Source organism: Meleagris gallopavo, chromosome 15, assembly GCF_000146605.3.
Source record: "Meleagris gallopavo isolate NT-WF06-2002-E0010 breed Aviagen turkey brand Nicholas breeding stock chromosome 15, Turkey_5.1, whole genome shotgun sequence".
Classification (NCBI taxonomy): domain Eukaryota; kingdom Metazoa; phylum Chordata; class Aves; order Galliformes; family Phasianidae; genus Meleagris; species Meleagris gallopavo.
Window position 1 is genome coordinate 13,242,618 of NC_015025.2, and position 16,149 is coordinate 13,258,766.

Sequence of the window (16,149 nt, forward strand, 5' to 3'; positions counted from 1 at the left end):
CAATGGGAAGAGGGGCGGGGGGGGATGAGCTCCCAGCAGATATCCCTGCTATGCCAATGGGCACCCAGACTCCCCAGGCAGAGTGAGAGGAGCCAGGCAGCCCATAACCCGCTGTCTCTGCTGCAGTGAGGCTCCATGACAGCATCTCTGAAGAGGGCCACCACTACCTGATATTTGACCTGTGAGTGCCATTTAAAATCATCTTCTAATCTGCTGCATGCTCTCATCAAGGTGATGTGCCCCATAGCCTCCCCCATCTCATCCCTACCCTTCTGTGGGCTACCTTGAAGTCCTTCTCTGCATAGAGAGGGAAGAGTCAGGCTTTGGGTCCTTAAAGTTTGCAGCTGGACTTGATCTTTGTCAGTTCTTCCCATCCCATATCCCATCACATCCTATTCTATGCCAGGCAGATGACAATCTGTCCCTGCCCCACTCCCTTGTGCATGGCAGCAGTACTTGGGTGGTTACTAGAGCTGAGAATGCTGTGAACAGACCCAGCCCTGCTGCATGCCCAGTGTGAATCCCTTGTTCTGTCCCAGGGTCACTGGTGGGGAGCTGTTTGAGGACATCGTGGCCAGAGAGTACTACAGCGAAGCGGATGCCAGGTGAGCAAGGATCTGGGCAGGAAACGACAGGAGGTGTCCCATGTCCCCACAACTTCCCAGGGCTCTATGCGCTCTGCTTTCTGCAATTCAAACTCTTGCTCTGATGTTCACCACTTGGAAGCCCTAAGGAGGGTTGATTGGGGCAGAATGGCTGAGGGGGCAGTTTCCAAGTATCTCTGTGCCTCTTGGCTTTGCCCCATGTACAGGGCATAGTCCATACTATTAAGTCCAAATGCTTAAGGGGTTGTTGAGCTCCGTGCTACCTCTGCCTCCGTGAAAATATCCCTATTTCAAGACAAAAAGCAATCATAATTAACAGATTGCTTGTACTGAATCCACTTCCAACGCATCCTCTTATTAGTGTCATACAAATAACATAATGTAAATAAAGACCTGCCTTACAGACAGCTGTTTTGGAACAAAAGTGATCATAGCCTCATTCTTTTTCCCTGCCTTTCTCATGCATGCAGTGAGGCTGGAGTTTAACGAACTTGGCATAGCAAACTGACACAGCGAGAGCCACCCATATTAGACAGGGCTGGGAAAATGGGACTGAAGCATCAGCTGCATGGCCAATGGACACAGCTGCTCTGTTCACCTTTAGAGACCAAACTGGGCTGGTACCATGTCTGTACCCTCGGTCCCCAGCTCCTGGTGCCAGCTTTGCGGGAGCCCACGGGTGTATGCATAGTCCCAGCTCCCTGCTCACCTGTTGGTGGCCAACAGTTGGGTCACCACCATCAAGTGATGTGGTGGAGAGGGACACCGTTCTGCAGGGCTGCAGGTGGGATGTGGCGATGGGAGAAGGGCAGGAGGATGAGATGCAGCCACGTGGATGTAATTAAGGCACTTGTGTGAGATTTCTCCTCTTTGCAGTCACTGCATCCAGCAGATCCTGGAAGCTGTCCTGCATTGTCACCAGATGGGGGTGGTCCACCGGGACCTGAAGGTATGGGCTGCAGGGATGGGTCTGTGGAAGGGTGTGGGGACCCCATCAGTGGTGCAAGACACTGTGGGGCAATGCCTGGCACCCTCCAGGGCGGGGAAGAAAGCCATATGGGGGCTCCTGGAAAGCTTCGGCAGCTCTGGAGCAAAACAACACAAGGGAGAGTGGGTAGAGAGATGCTTATAGACCATGGTCCTCTATGGGGCACTGGGATACACAGTCCCACAGAGCAGTGGGACCACATCCATCCTTCCCCCAGCTGTGTTTGGAAGTCATAGCAGAACCCATAGGTTCTCTCTGAGACCCTCTCCTCCTCCTGCAGCCTGAGAACCTGCTGTTGGCCTCCAAGCTGAAGGGGGCTGCTGTCAAACTGGCTGACTTCGGTCTCGCCATTGAGGTGGAGGGAGACCAGCAAGCCTGGTTTGGTGAGTATGGCTGTGGGTTATCCACTGGGCCCTGCTCAGGTTGGGTCAGTGGTGTCAGGCCTGGGGGGCTGAACACCCCCAAGCCAACTGTATGGGGATGCTTGCAGCATGCAGGGTGTATGATGGGCTCTCTATCGCAGGTTTTGCTGGCACCCCAGGATACCTCTCCCCTGAGGTGCTCCGCAAGGATCCCTATGGCAAAGCTGTAGACCTGTGGGCTTGTGGTAAGGGAAGTTAATCTCAAGAATGTTCTCAGTTTCTCTCCCTGATTGGGGCCGGTCCCTAGCATGACAGTGCAGTGTCTCTCACTCACCTGCTGACCCCATGTCCCCTCCTGCACAGGCGTCATTCTCTACATCCTGCTGGTTGGGTACCCACCATTCTGGGATGAAGACCAGCACCGCCTGTACCAGCAGATCAAGGCTGGGGCTTACGACGTGAGTGCATTTCTCTTTCTGCCCCCTCCACTACCACCCTTTCCTCCTGCTGCCCCCTCACTGCAGTCTGCTGCTCCAGAAGAGTGACTGGAATGAGTCAGAAGGGAATGAGTTTCCTTCCCTTGCTCTGGTTGTAGAGGGCTGACTGAGATGCCATGCCCAAGTGCACATGGCATCTTTCAGTCTACTTTGCAGAACAGATGGGTCTCGTCCTGGGTCTTGTCCTCCCTCCAGCCCTGCTCCCCAACTGGCAGCAATTCCCATTTGCTCCCATGAGTTCCTCTGCCTGCTCCCACCTGGGGCTGGAGGAAAACCAGCCCAATTGCTGAGGACTGCTGCTCCTCGCCTTGCTCCCTTGCTCCCTGCCATCCCTCATCCATCCCTCTGTTGGCAGTTCCCCTCCCCTGAGTGGGACACTGTCACTCCTGAAGCGAAAGATCTCATCAACAAGATGCTGACCATCAACCCATCCAAACGCATCACGGCAGCGGAGGCTCTGAAGCACCCCTGGATATCGGTGAGTCGGGTGGCACTCACCCACAGGGACCCAAGCTCTGTGGGCATAGGGGTTTGCATTGGGGATCCTGCACACGTGTGCACTGAGCCAAGTCTCTCTTTTCCCAGCACCGTGCCACCGTGGCCTCATGCATGCATAGACAGGAGACAGTAGATTGCCTGAAGAAGTTCAACGCCCGGAGGAAGCTAAAGGTAATTTGCACACTGTCCTACCCAGGCTGGTGCAGAGCGCTTGGTGGGGTCTGTGGGGGCTGGGTGCTGAGTGGGGAGAGTCAGGGTTTGTGTGGATTTGCACCAGGCTGCACGCAGTGTGACACAGAGCAGGGCAGCTGCAGGCTACTAACATGATTATCAAGAAAAGAAACTGGCTATGAACTGTTATTACTTTTCAGCCAGACAAGTAATCAAATTAGTTCAGGCATGCACTTCAAAATGGTAATCCATTACTGCAGGCAATTAGTCCTAAGTAATCTCATTATACGCTGAGCAACTAGTTAGTAGAGTCAGATGGAGAAGGGGCAGCATTTTTCTGGGTGTTATTTTGCAGTGTTGCTGTATGGGCGGCTTCCATGAAAAATCCCCATCCCTTTCATTGCAATCACATCCACTTCCGCTCCCGGCGGCTCCCCTTGCCACCAGCTGCCCACCCCAGCCAGCAAAGAATGGGATTGAAATGTGCCCTGGGTTATTGAATATCCCTTTAATCTTTGAGGGAAGATTCAGAGCCTGCAACCCAATGCCCTGGCGTTAGGGATAAGAAGTTGGGTCAGCCTGTGGGCCAGCTTCCTTCCAGCAAAGGGTGTGGGGGACAGGTGACACACAGAGCTGGGAGCATGGGGACCCGGTGGCTCTGCGCATTCCCTTCCTTTCTGCCTTTTGTGTGTTGTAGGGAGCCATCCTCACCACCATGCTGGCCACCAGGAACTTCTCCGGTAGGTGCCGTCTCTGGTTTCCTCTTCTTAGGGCAGAGCTGGGGAGGGCAGCTACAGTGGGGCTGAAACTGCAGCTGGGTGCTCTGGGGAGGTGGTGATTTGGTGCCCTCCCTCCTGGAGATGTTTGTGATGTGGATTTTCCAGGTGCCCCAGCAGCACAGGGTCCCCCCGCTTCGCCCACTTTGGGATGCTGACCCTACAGCGATGCTGCTCCCCTCCCACATCCCTGCATCCCCAGGGCTGCACTGAGAGGCAGGGGCAAGGATGGAGCATGGCAGTCTGCAGGGTTCTCAGCACAGCATGGCTTGTTTCTAGATGGGAATTTTGGAGTGCTTTGCTGAGACACCCCAGGAGCCGGGTTTTGGGGTGGGCAGGGGGAATCGGGGGCAGCTGGCCCAGCCAGGAGTCGTGCAAATGGCCACAGCCAGGATTGGCATCTGCATTTGTCGCAGGGGGTGGGGAGATCATGCTGACATATTTAGCACTTGTGGGCAGCGTGTGTGGGGCTGGAGAGTCCAGCAGCTGGCGCAGATCCGGTTACGGAAGGCGCGAAGCATCAAAGGGCAGGAAACCCAAAAGCTTCTCTCCTAGCACTTCCCGTCCCACGCGACCCAGGGGCTGCCCGTGCCCCCTGCCCACCCCAGCAGGCAACAGGATCAGCACGGGACTGCTCTCACGGGCGCTCCAGGATGTGGGGTCCCTGGTGCAGCCAGGGGGTTCGGCGCTTGGCCAGCAGCTGGAGGTGGGCACTGGAAAGGCATCTGCTTTTCATCATTGTCAAAATGTGGGCTGCAGCTGTCAGGCCGGCAGGCCGGCAGCACATGATCCCAGCAGCATGGGGCTAAAATTAGAGGGGCGGCAGGCGGGCGGCCCATTCCAGCGCCGCGCCGACAGCACCCGCAGCCAGCGGGCTCCCTATGGGGCACCCCTCTGCCTCGCCGTGACGTTTGGGGACGCTGATGTCCCTCATGGAGAGCCGCTTTGGTGGGACGGGCCGGTGCTGGGGAGGTCATCCCTGAGCTCGCAGGGTTGTGCTGAAGGGGCTGTGAGAGGACGAGAGCCGCCACTCGGCTCCGCTGCCCGGCATCATGCTGCTGATCCTCGGCCTCCTGGTCCTGGTGCCCTGCCTGGCTCTGCTCACCTCTTTCCTCCTCTCTCCAGGAGGCAAAAGCGGTGGCAACAAGAAGAATGACGGCGTGAAGGTAAGTCCCCTCCTGCCTGCCTCTCCGCTCCCTGGCACTGGCAGTGGGGTCCTGGTGCTATGCCAGTGCTCCCTGAGGAACCCTGTGCTTTGAAGGATAGTTTTTGGCACTGCTTTCCTGATGTGTCCCTGAGCCACTGGAGCAGCTTTTCAGCATGGCGAGGGAAGGGGTTGGTGCTGCGGCCAGGAACAACAGAGCATAGTGGAGTCTCGCTGCTGCTTTGTTGCCCAAAAAACATGCTCGTTCCATGCCATGGAGTGGAGGAAGAGGGGCCATGGAGGTGGCTTTGCAGCCCAGAGCTGGGGGTTCAGGCTGGTGGTGGGCTTATCACCCCACCCCAGCGCAGTCCTGCTGCTCCAGGATCCCCCAGCACCATCTTATCCCCACAATGGTCCATGGAGATGTTTAACCCTCTCGACCCCGTTCCCATCTCCTATGCTCGCTGTAGATGGAAAAAATGAGGTCTCCAACTTGGCAATGTGCTGGGAACAAGCTGGTGCTGGAAGGGCTGCAGAAAGAACGGCCCATGCAAAAGTCTTTTTCTTGTCCTGTTGAACACAAACTATTGCTCAACAGTGGAGAACTTGCACGATCACAATCCTCTGCTCCAGGGCAGGGATGCAAGGTGTGAGCAGAGCTCTGAGACTCTGATTGCGGCACAGATCTCTTTTCTTCTTCTGGTCCTTTTGCAGAGACCCTGCTATTGTGAGGGTCGCAGGATTTGGAAGAGCAATGCACTCAGCTGGTTTCTTCCTTTCTTTGCTCAAAAGTTTGATGTAACCAGAGGGCTGGGGTGGCTTTTTGTTCCCCTCCCACCATACCCACTAGCTGCAGCATGCCAAGCCTGGAAGGTTTGAGACCACACAAAATCTGCACGCAGCTCCACAAAATCAAACATTCTGGCCACGCAGCATTGTTCTGCAACATGAAGCTGATGGGTTGCATTGCTATGAGAGGAAATTGCCTTGGGCAGTGGGATGTCACATGGCTCCCAGGGCAGGACTGCTGGCTTTGCACAGCCCCACAGGAGTCCCAGCAAGCTGCCTGCCAGCCCTCATCTGCTGTTTCTGCAGCCACCTAAGCAGTGATCCCAGGTAGAGGTGCCAGAGTGTGAGTTGCTGGAGCATAGCTGATTGCAATCGGGAGATGCTTTTTTAAGCATTGGTGGCTGGAGACGCTTCATCAGGCACAGACCTGAATTATTATGTTTTCCAGCAAAAAGGAATTGCCTTGATTTCATCTCTAGGTGTCATGATAGAAGACCACTTACTGGCCCAGTATCCTAACAGAGATCTCTGTTGGCTTTCCAAGTAGATTGACTGTGAACGTTAGCCTGGGAAGCTGGCTGCTGCGGCTAAAGCTTTGGTGGCCCACCACAGGCACCTGGCATATGGCAGGGCATTGCTGGCAGCTTGTCACTTCCTTCTGTCTCGCTGGGAAAGCAAGGCAGGGATGTGGAATCCTGCATGGATGGGTGGGCAGGTCGGGAGGGGGCTGAGGGCCCGGTCATGTGGGGGATTTGTCATCGAAAGAGTTGTCTGCACCTGGAGATATCACCTGGGCCAGCCTTCATGAGAGCAGGCACCAGGAGGGTGCTAGCCCAGGCTTGGAGAGCTCAAAGCACTCTCCCAAGGAGGTTTCCCCCCTACAAAAAGCGCTCACAGGGTCAAAAACTCCTCTCCACCCCTGCTCTGGGGTCTCCAGGAGGTGTTCTGGTCCCAGCAGCCACGATACCTTCACTGCCCTGTGTAGTGTCCCATCTTGTCACATCGTGAACTAATGAAATCACTGCCCCATGTCACATCCTGTCCCGTCCAAAATTAATGAGCTCACTGCCCCGTGTTGCATCCTGTTACTGTATGTCCCGACTTGATGCGGTCACTGCTTTGTGTTGCATTCTGTTGCGTCTGAAATTTCTGAAGTTTACTGCCCCGTGTCCTGTCCTTGGTTAGCAGAGGCTGGGAGCTGTCTCTGGCTATATGTCCCCCCGAGGTTCCTCCTGAAGCACAGCAGCGTGCCCTGCTCCAGGGACACCTGTTGTCCCAGGGAAGAAGGGATTAGGAACAACAAAGGACTCAGTGAAGGAGAGGACAGTGTATTGGCATGGGGGAAACTCAGTAATGATGCTGGTGGGAGCCATTTAGGAAGTGAAAAGAGCAGTGAGGATGGATGGATGTTAGTTTTCTTACTGCAGCCTATTTATCCACCCTAATGTGCTGCTGCATGGGTTTTTCCAAGAGTTTGGCACAGTGCATGCTTCTTTTATCTCTGTGGGACAGGCAGAAATGGTGCCTTGTTAAATGTGCTGGTAAACTGCTGCTTATTTGGCACTGCATCTCCTAATTCTTGCATGGGTGCTTCTTGTCACCAGCTGTGATTTGTACCCTGCAAGCTGGAGGTGGAGAAAGGCCAGTGTGCATTTCCTTGTGGAGAGGGGAGCACTGCATGGAAAGGAAGGAGTATCCAGAACTAGTTTGGGATTGCAAGTGGGGATGCAGCAATGGGGTCTTCTTTTATAAAGCCTTAGAGCCTAGTGGTAGTGGTCAAGGATGGAGATGAATATGTGTATATACAAGACCATCTCTTGGGAGGAAATTTGATTCAGGGCAGCAGAGCTGTGTCAGGACAGCTTCTTATGGTGTGTCTGCCTTGCAGGGTTAAGAAGCGATAGCTGTGCTGGCTTTAAACCAGCCAACTTTGTGCTGAAGACAAGTCTAGGTCCAAGATGACGATTGGGTGTCTCCACAGTGGTCATCAGTATGGGTAGAATCAGTTCAACTTCATTTTTGTGCTCACAACCAACCACAGCGTTGTGCAGGTGGCAAAGCTGCCAGAGCATTTAGGCATCTCATATTGCTCCTGTAGGCTTGGTGGCCTGGACACAAAGCCAACAGAGGGGTCACCTCCTTCTGCAAAACCTTTGGGCTAGGCAGGTCCTTGGGGTGAGCAGCAACAGGGATTGTGGCAGGGCAGGGGAGAAAGGTGACAGTGGAAATGTGGGCAGGAGCTGGCACAGCCCCGCTGTGCGGTGGCACGTCCCTCCAGGAGCACCAGGTTGGCCTCGTGCCTTTTGTTTACCCTCCGTGAGGACCATGAAGGGTGGCTCAGGAGCTGCTTCCTCTCTCGTGCTGCTCTCTGCCTTTCTCACTCTGTGTCTCTTCCTGTTCCATCTCTTCTCCTTGTTTTTCCAGAAAAGAAAGTCCAGTTCCAGCGTTCAGTTAATGGTGAGTGTCCTTCGTCTTCCTCAATGCCGATATTGCTGGGCCTCTCCACATGTTCCAGCTTTCCCCCGTTTTTGGAAGTTACCTCGGGGTAGGGAAGAAGGGCCACCGGGGTTGGAGGGAACATCCTCAAAGCCGTATCACCCACAGTCCCCATTCACAGGGTTGGTGCAGGCACTTGCTGGCCACCGGCTGGTGGGAAGCCAGCCCTGGTTCTTGCTGATGGGTTCTCATGCCGTTTCTCCCAGTTCTCCTGACTCAGGTCTGCAGGCTGCATCGGTCCAAGGAGCCTTGGAGAAACACCTTCCATGCCTCTGCGGGGACTGTATGGTCATGGGACACCTTGCCAACCTACATCGGGGTATTATGGGTAATACATCAGCAAGGCTCTGCTGGGAAGAGCTAGCAGAGCCATTGCTCTAGCTCCGCTAGCAGAGTCGCCTTGATGGGGCTCCTGGAGAGAGACGGGGGGGTCAGAACCCCCTCCACCCCAAATCTGTCTAGTGCTCAGCTGTTGATGGAAAGAGCTGTGTCTCAGCCTTCGGTGGTCCATGTGGGTCTTGGAAGCACTCTGTTGTATTGTACATTTCTTTCCCTACTCTGCGGTCAGTGTGGTCTCTCTCACTCCTGCACAGTCCCCTCTTTCTCATCCCAGCTCCTCCTCGCTGTTAATTTGTACATCTCTCTCTATCGTACAGTCAACATGGTGTCTTCCACCCCTGCGCAGCCCCTCCCCTGCCCTCCTAGCACCCCGCCGAGCCGCCCCGGACCTGCCCCACCTCTGTGTCCCTGCAGGCGTCGGTAGGACAGGCAGCGCCGTGCCTGCAAGACCCTCCCGAGCCCAGTCCACGTTCCCTTGGCACACGGCCGGGGGGGCTCGGCCAGCGCTGCACTGCGCTCGAGCTGTGGTGGAGGACGGGTTGGAGCTGCCGGCGTTTTCCTCGGCTGCCGTCCAGTCGCACAGCCGAGCGCTGTGGGGTCGGACTCGGGGGGCTGTCGGACACACAAGTTCCTCCTGGTCTGGGGAGAAGACTGGGCTCACCGTGCTGTCTCCTCTCTGTTCTTTGCTCAGGAATCGTCGGAGAGCACCAACACCACCATTGAGGATGAAGACACCAAAGGTACACCAGTGGGGTACGCCAAGGCCGTTAGCCTAGCAGCCCCTCAAGGAGTGTTGGCTATGGGAAAGCCCAGTGTCAGCACAGTGTCTCGGGGTTCCTTAAGAGTGCACTGCTAGCATAGGTGGCTTCACCACTGGGTCACCACCAGGAGTATCTGGGACGCTGCTAGTGAGGAGAGAAGGCTCACAAGACTGGAAAAGGATGATATCATTCCCTTCCTGCATTCTTGCTGAGGTCTGGGCTCCTTTGAGACCAACGTCCCTCAGAGAAAAAACTCCAGGAGAAATCTCCCTGCCCACCAGAATCAGCTTTCTAAGAATAACTCAAGGAATCATTTATTGGTGCTAATTTGTAAAGTCACTTGACTAAGTGATCTCAGCATAACATAGGATAGGCTATAGCCAGATGTATTGGTTGGATATGTGTCCTCCCAAGGCAGGGCTCCCGGTGATGCTCTGTGCAGGACAGTCTTCCTTTCTATTAGGAATGACTTTTGTGTGTCTTTTCAATAGTCTTAGCAAAACAAACAAGCAAAGAAAAACAGTGTTTTTAATTTAAATTTCTATTTTTATTCTTCTTTAAACCAACAGTACGGAAGCAAGAAATCATTAAGGTGACAGAGCAGCTGATCGAAGCAATAAGCAATGGCGACTTCGAGTCCTACACGTGAGTGTGCTCAGTTCTGGGCTGGGCTCAGCATCCCAGAGCAAGAGCCAAAGGACCTTGCTGCCAAGGGCAGGGTGACATGGCAGAGGGACGTGGACACCATCCAATAGACACAGGAGACATTGGTTTCCCAACCCCATGCTTTCTCACACTGAGATGACCACATTTCTCTGGTCTCGTTAGCACAGATGTGCCCATTTTCTGGGTTTGCAGAAAGATGAATAACTGCAAGTGTGATTTATGGTAGAAGAAGGAACATTACATCTGTGGTATCATTACACCCAGACCGCCTCAGGCTACTTGGAAGCAGAACTGCTCTCTACTTGCTGAGTTGAAGCTCCTCAGACTACACTTCTTCTGTGTCCAAGGCCTATTTAATTAGTGCATCTGAGTGAGCGCAGGTCTGCTTCCCTGCCCCAGAGGACAGCAGCAGAGATATTTTGATACAGAGCAGAGAGAATTCATTTTTCCCTGCTGTTTTTCTCCTCTCTCTTACGAAGAAGGCGGCAGTACTTAACAGGAGGTGTTGAGTGATGGAGGGACCTGTGTCGTCAGCGTCCCAGCTGAACTTGTGGGGCTGGGGACAAAGGGTGCATTGGCTTCCTGCAAGGCCAGGCCAGGCTTCTGCTTGAAGATAGTCTGTCTTGCTGGAAGCAATGAGATGACCTCTCCCTTCCCTCTCCCTTCCACCTCCCCAGGAAGATGTGTGACCCCGGGATGACTGCTTTCGAGCCTGAGGCTCTGGGGAACCTTGTGGAAGGCCTGGATTTTCACCGGTTCTACTTTGAAAACCGTAAGCTGCCCCTTGCCTCCTGAGAAACCCTTCCTACCTCCCATGGCCTGGCTACATCCCTACCTTTAGCAGCTTGCCGAAGAGAGGAGGGAAAGAGTGGCTTTGGGAGCATTTAGGCTAGGTTGGAATATCCCAGATGGTGAATGAAGAGCTGTTTGGTTAGAGTCATAGAATCAGTAAGGAAGGAAAAGACCTCTAAGATCATCAAATCCAACCCCCCCCACCACTCTGGCTGACCACATTCCTCAGTGCCACATCTCCATATTTATTGCACACCTCCAGGGATGGTGACTCTACCACCTCCCTGTGCAGCCTATTCCAATGCACTATCATTCTTCCCAAGAACAAATTTTCCTAATATTCAAGCTGATTCAACTTAAGGCCATTACCACCTGTCCTAGCTCCCTAGGTGCACCCATCCTGAGCCTATTATGTCCTCAGTCTTCTAACCCCAGGATCTCCCACGCTGAGGAGCCACCCAAAGTCCTTCCCCTGCCTCAGGCTACCCTGATTATCCCCTTTCCAGTGTGGTCCCGGAACAGCAAGCCTGTGCACACGACGATCCTGAACCCCCACATTCACCTGATGGGAGATGAGTCCGCCTGCATCGCCTACATCCGCATCACGCAGTACGTGGACGCAGGGGGCATCCCCCGCACTGCCCAGTCTGAAGAGACCCGCATCTGGCACCGCCGGGATGGCAAATGGCAGATTGTCCACTTCCACAGATCTGGCGCGCCCTCTGTCCTACCGCAGTAAGCCCTGTGAGCATCCAGGGACTGCGATCGGGGGGCGGACGAAGCGGAAGGGTGGGATTCTATCCCAAAGAGCATAGCTGTAGGATTTGTGGTGGGGAGGAGATGGGCAGTGGTCATGAGAGGGCAGAGGGAGAGGGATGCTCTGCTGGAATGATGGCTGAAACAACATCCAGCTCTGCTTGTTGGTCTTTTGCAGCTGAAGCGTGGTACGGTCCTTGCTGGATTTGTCACTGACTGACTGCCAGGGGAGACCCCTCCAACTTTTCACCTACAGGATTTTGGCTGTTGGCTCTGCTGCTTGGTTCCTGCTGGAATAGCTCCTCGCTTCTCACTGCACTCATGCAACGGCCTCAACGGCACCTACAAGCACCCCATCTCCATCCCCTTTCACCGGGACCCCTTCCTCTGCATGAATGAAGAAAAGAAAAATCATGAACCTAAATCTGAGCACTTGATGCCTGCCAGGGCAAAAGCCTTCACCCTGGGCTGCATGGCCCCCCTACAGCCCTGCAGTCCCATACACAGATTGGGTCAGGACTCTTCATCCACCTCCATCCCCACTTCTGCTGGCAGCTCCCCAAAGAAGAGGAGGTTGTGGGGAGCTGCTCTGTGCCACACACCCTCCGCGCGCCAGTGGATTTTGCCATGCTGCTATCAAGGTCCCTGCCTGCTGCCCTGAGCTCATGCATCCCGGCAGCCTCAGCTGGGGAACCTGGGTTTTAAACCATTTGCAAAATTCAGCTTCTGTGCATCTTGGGTGAGGAGGGGAATATGTGGATGGGTGAGTAAAGGTGTCCTGGTTTTCTCTTCCCAGGACGGGTAAGTAGATTTGCGCCTTGGCAAGCTACCAGGACGTTCTCTTTCCTTCCTTCCTTCTCTCCTGGGAGTAGGGACTGGCAAAGCTGGGAAAAAAGAGGAGAAAGGTGACCTCTATCTATCACTACAGCCTAGAGAGCTCTCCCAGCCCCACCAGTGGGCTCGGGGCAGCAAATCTCTCCCACTCCCTGCTCCCATCCCTTTGGATCCTAGCCCCCAGCCCCTCGCATGCAGCATCTGCAGCTCCCCATGGCACAAAGGCTGAGGTAGCTGAGCTGGCCACTGATTGGAGACACAGACACCATTGCCCACACGACACCTTCCAGCGAAGATGAGGAATGCAAGCTTTAGTGACAAAACTCTGCAGAATCTGGTTGTGCTTTGAAGAAACAAACAAGCCTTTAGCTATCTTCTACTTTGAGCGCATGCCTTTTTATAGGAAAAAGAAAACAACCTACTGTGTATTTCGTAACTTGATTTTGAGTATTTGCTGAAATGGATCTTTATGTAATAACTAGAAACATTCAACTGTTTGGGGTAGGGGGGTGGGGGGATTTTGGGGGGTTGCTGTTTTTTGTTGCGTTTACATTTGGAGAGGGGTTGCAACACCACGCCACTCCCACCAGGGCTGCCAGCAGGCAAAGACACCAGGGCATCATGTCCCCAGGGCAGCCATGTCCCTGGGACACCAGTGTCCCCAGGCTTCTGCACCCAGGGGGCCGCTTGCATGGCAAACCCAGAAGGGGACTCTTCTGAGCCACCAAGGTATGGTTTTTAGGATGGAAGGCAGGGCCAGGACAGGGAATTTTGGTCTTGCCCCTCTACCATCAGGTAGAGGTCTGAGAGATGTGAGGGCGGTGGATTTTCCAGCAATGCTTCTGCTTCTTGTTGTCTTTTTCCAATGGAAGCCCTTTTCTCGTTGACATGGGGCTCCTGCAGTGCTGCTGCCCCAAGGACTTTCTAGCTGCACTCTCTTCATCTGCATGGCGTTTAACTTTCTAGACGGTGCGTGTGTTGAAAAACAAAGAAATTATCAAAAGAAGCACTTGTTTTGGACATTAAAAAAAAAAAGGAAAAAAAGAAAAAAAAAAAGGAAATGTTTTCTCCATGTAAATTCTGGGTGTGTATTTTGCCTTTTCTGTGGTTTTGAATGCTTTGCTCTTTGTCTAGGCAGGGATGGCTGCCTCGCAAAATGCAGCCATGTCCTTGCAGACTGCAAAAATATTTTCCTACTGGATGGAGGGGCAGGAATCCAAACTGTTGGGGTATTGAGAGGCTGTGAGAAGTTTTTGTTGTGTCCCACTGTGCAGGGACTGTGACTGTTGCTGGTAATGTTGTATAGGAGAGACTTTTTTGGAAAGAAATCTCAATGGTCCTCTTCGGATGCACGTGTACGTCCCCATGCCTTTGGTGGACCTTTGCTGGTTGACTGTGGAGCTATGTTGGCTTGCAAGAATTGCCCCCAAAGCAGGGACATCTATTCAGGGAGAGAATAAGCTTTTAAGATAGAGTCGGGGTGCTTTCATAGACCCATTTTTCTTCCTGTAGTTGCGTAGTGCTGATTTATTTTTTTATTTTATTTTTTTTCTGTTTCATTTTTAAAGGAAGGACTCAACTCTTTCACACTTCTCCCTCCTCTCCAGCATTGGCTCTGAAGCCAGCCATGGCAAAGGTCTCATCCACCTCCTGATGTCAGAGCTGTACAGCAAATGGGTGTGAAATTGGGAAGAAAGCAGGGTGCTGTGGGGCTCAGCCTAGTTTTGGAGCTGCCGACAGCTCTGGGCTATGATGGCAAAGTTGCTCCAGCAGACAGTGCTGGAGAAAGGGCTGGGACAGGTGTTGTGTAGAGTTTGTTGGGTCTGACAGATGGGATGGTGGGGTAGATGCAGTGTCCTTTTATTAGGAGCCTACTTCAGGCAGTTGCTGGCTGAGGAGAATATCTTGCTTTCCAGAGAGGCTTTGAGCTGTTTTTTGGAGGTGATTTCTCTTCCTTGAGGCTTCCCTACCATCATCTCTCCAAGGACAGGTTCTTTGCGAGGCACCTGGATGTCTTTGCAACACCCAAAATGCTCCCAGTTCTTCAAAGGGAAGTATAGTCTTGTTTCCAATTGTTTCTAGTCTTCCAGTCAAGCCAAAGCCTGACCGAGGAAGACCCAACTTCCCAACCTGCCTAAGTAGGCAGCATTAAGCACCTGCACTTTAGAGGTCTGTTCTGCCTGGTTTCTCTCCCCACTTCACCCTGGTTCTCCAGAGCAGGTTTCTGTATCCCCAGAACATCTCTGAACAAGCACTGATAAGCCAACACCTTTTCTTTTAGTAGCCATTGCAAAAAACTTTGCCTGTCTTCCTTTGTATTTCTTGATTTTTGCCTGAACTTGCAGGAAAAGTTACTTTATAAAAAATCAACATAATCATATGTCACAGCCTTTTTTTGGCTTGCAGAGCAAGGGATGCTGCAGTTACATCTGTACCAGATGTTCTTGCTAGAGAGTGTTTGTGCTGTTGGCACCAACTGTATTGCATGCTATCTGGTATTGCCTCAGCAATACAACCAGAGTTCTGTCATCAGGTGATGACGAGGTCCAGGAGATGTTTACAATATGCAATATGGATGATGCCACCTTCTTGGGATAGAGTTTACTGCCATGGTCTTCCTGTCCCCAGTATCCTCAAGGCCGGAGATCACCTAATATCCTAGTGCAGGTACAGCCTGACTTGTCTGTCCATCCAGGTCAGTGTAAACTCAGAAGTCCTCCAATTTGTCATCTCTTCCATCTCTCAGACCACTGCAGATAACTGAATCTGAGAACTTGCTATGGCATTCTCAGGCACCCAGACCCACAGGAGGAGCTGCTCCTTTTCCTTTCTGGACTGCCAGGGTCCAGTTTCAGCTGCAACACCTTCATTTCTCAGGTCTTGCTGGTATATCCACCCCGGAAAGAGAAGAAGCCATCCCTGGGCCTCTGCTCTTTGCTGGAGAGAGCAAATGCTCTGCTCCTCCCTCTAGGCAGGCACAGCCAGGACAGCTCTTTCCCCTTCCCAAATAAATGCTCCACTTTCCAGGCACCAAACCCCACAAATTTGCCTCGTCTCCCTCTGCCCAACATGAATCTATGACCCCGTGGAGGTATGCAGGATGGAGCTGGCAGTACTTGGAGCTCATGGACTTCTGAGAAACACCAGCAAACAGCAGAGCTGTGTTTCAAAGGGCAGCTACACTTTTCGTGTAGCCCTATGGACCAAGAGCTGTGTGCCAGCAGAAGATCCCATAACCAAATCCTCTGATCATCCCAGGAGCTGGGCTAACCCTCCATCTTCCATCACGGGATACTTCTCATGATCTACAGAACTGTCTTGATGCAAATGTCCAGCTAACAGGAGTGTGTCGAAGACTTTGCCATTGCCCATTTCCAAAAGTGCAGACCCCAGCCCTTTCGTTCCAGACAGGGAAACTCAGATTTTGAATGGGCTGTGGGCACATCAAAGTAGGGGATAGTGGCCTCTGTGCCATCTGTCCCCCAGAGGCCACCTTCCTCAGCAGACAGTCCTTTTTGCCCTTAGGTACAGAAGAGAGGGTGTGGAGGGGGCTGTATCAAGTGGCTCCTTCCTTCCTTGAGTTGTTGTCCCCTTTTTCTAACTGTTGCACAATTTTAGGGTTTTTGTAACATTTTTTGGACAAGCAGGGAAAATACATTCACAGTGGTTTAAGAA

General features: G+C 53.0%; 1 protein-coding gene across 3 annotated transcripts; it reads left to right on the forward strand.

Annotated features, from left to right (window-relative positions):
- Nucleotides 1–72: 72 nt before the first annotated feature.
- On the forward strand, nucleotides 73–16,149 carry CAMK2A (calcium/calmodulin dependent protein kinase II alpha). 3 transcript variants are annotated; one of them, XM_010719194.2, is made up of 16 exons: nucleotides 73–181; nucleotides 540–605; nucleotides 1,482–1,554; nucleotides 1,874–1,976; nucleotides 2,117–2,200; nucleotides 2,319–2,413; nucleotides 2,808–2,930; nucleotides 3,038–3,121; nucleotides 3,819–3,861; nucleotides 5,023–5,063; nucleotides 8,255–8,287; nucleotides 9,357–9,405; nucleotides 9,996–10,071; nucleotides 10,770–10,864; nucleotides 11,391–11,628; nucleotides 11,819–16,149. In XM_010719194.2, the coding sequence occupies exons 3-15, from the start codon at nucleotides 1,528–1,530 to the stop codon at nucleotides 11,621–11,623; spliced, it is 1,086 nt and encodes a 361-aa protein (XP_010717496.2). In that variant the 5' UTR covers nucleotides 73–181; nucleotides 540–605; nucleotides 1,482–1,527; the 3' UTR covers nucleotides 11,624–11,628; nucleotides 11,819–16,149. The 3 variants fall into 3 exon arrangements, with proteins under 3 accessions (XP_010717496.2, XP_019476016.1, XP_019476017.1); XM_019620471.1 differs by having other exon boundaries at nucleotides 11,391–11,619; XM_019620472.1 differs by lacking the exon at nucleotides 8,255–8,287.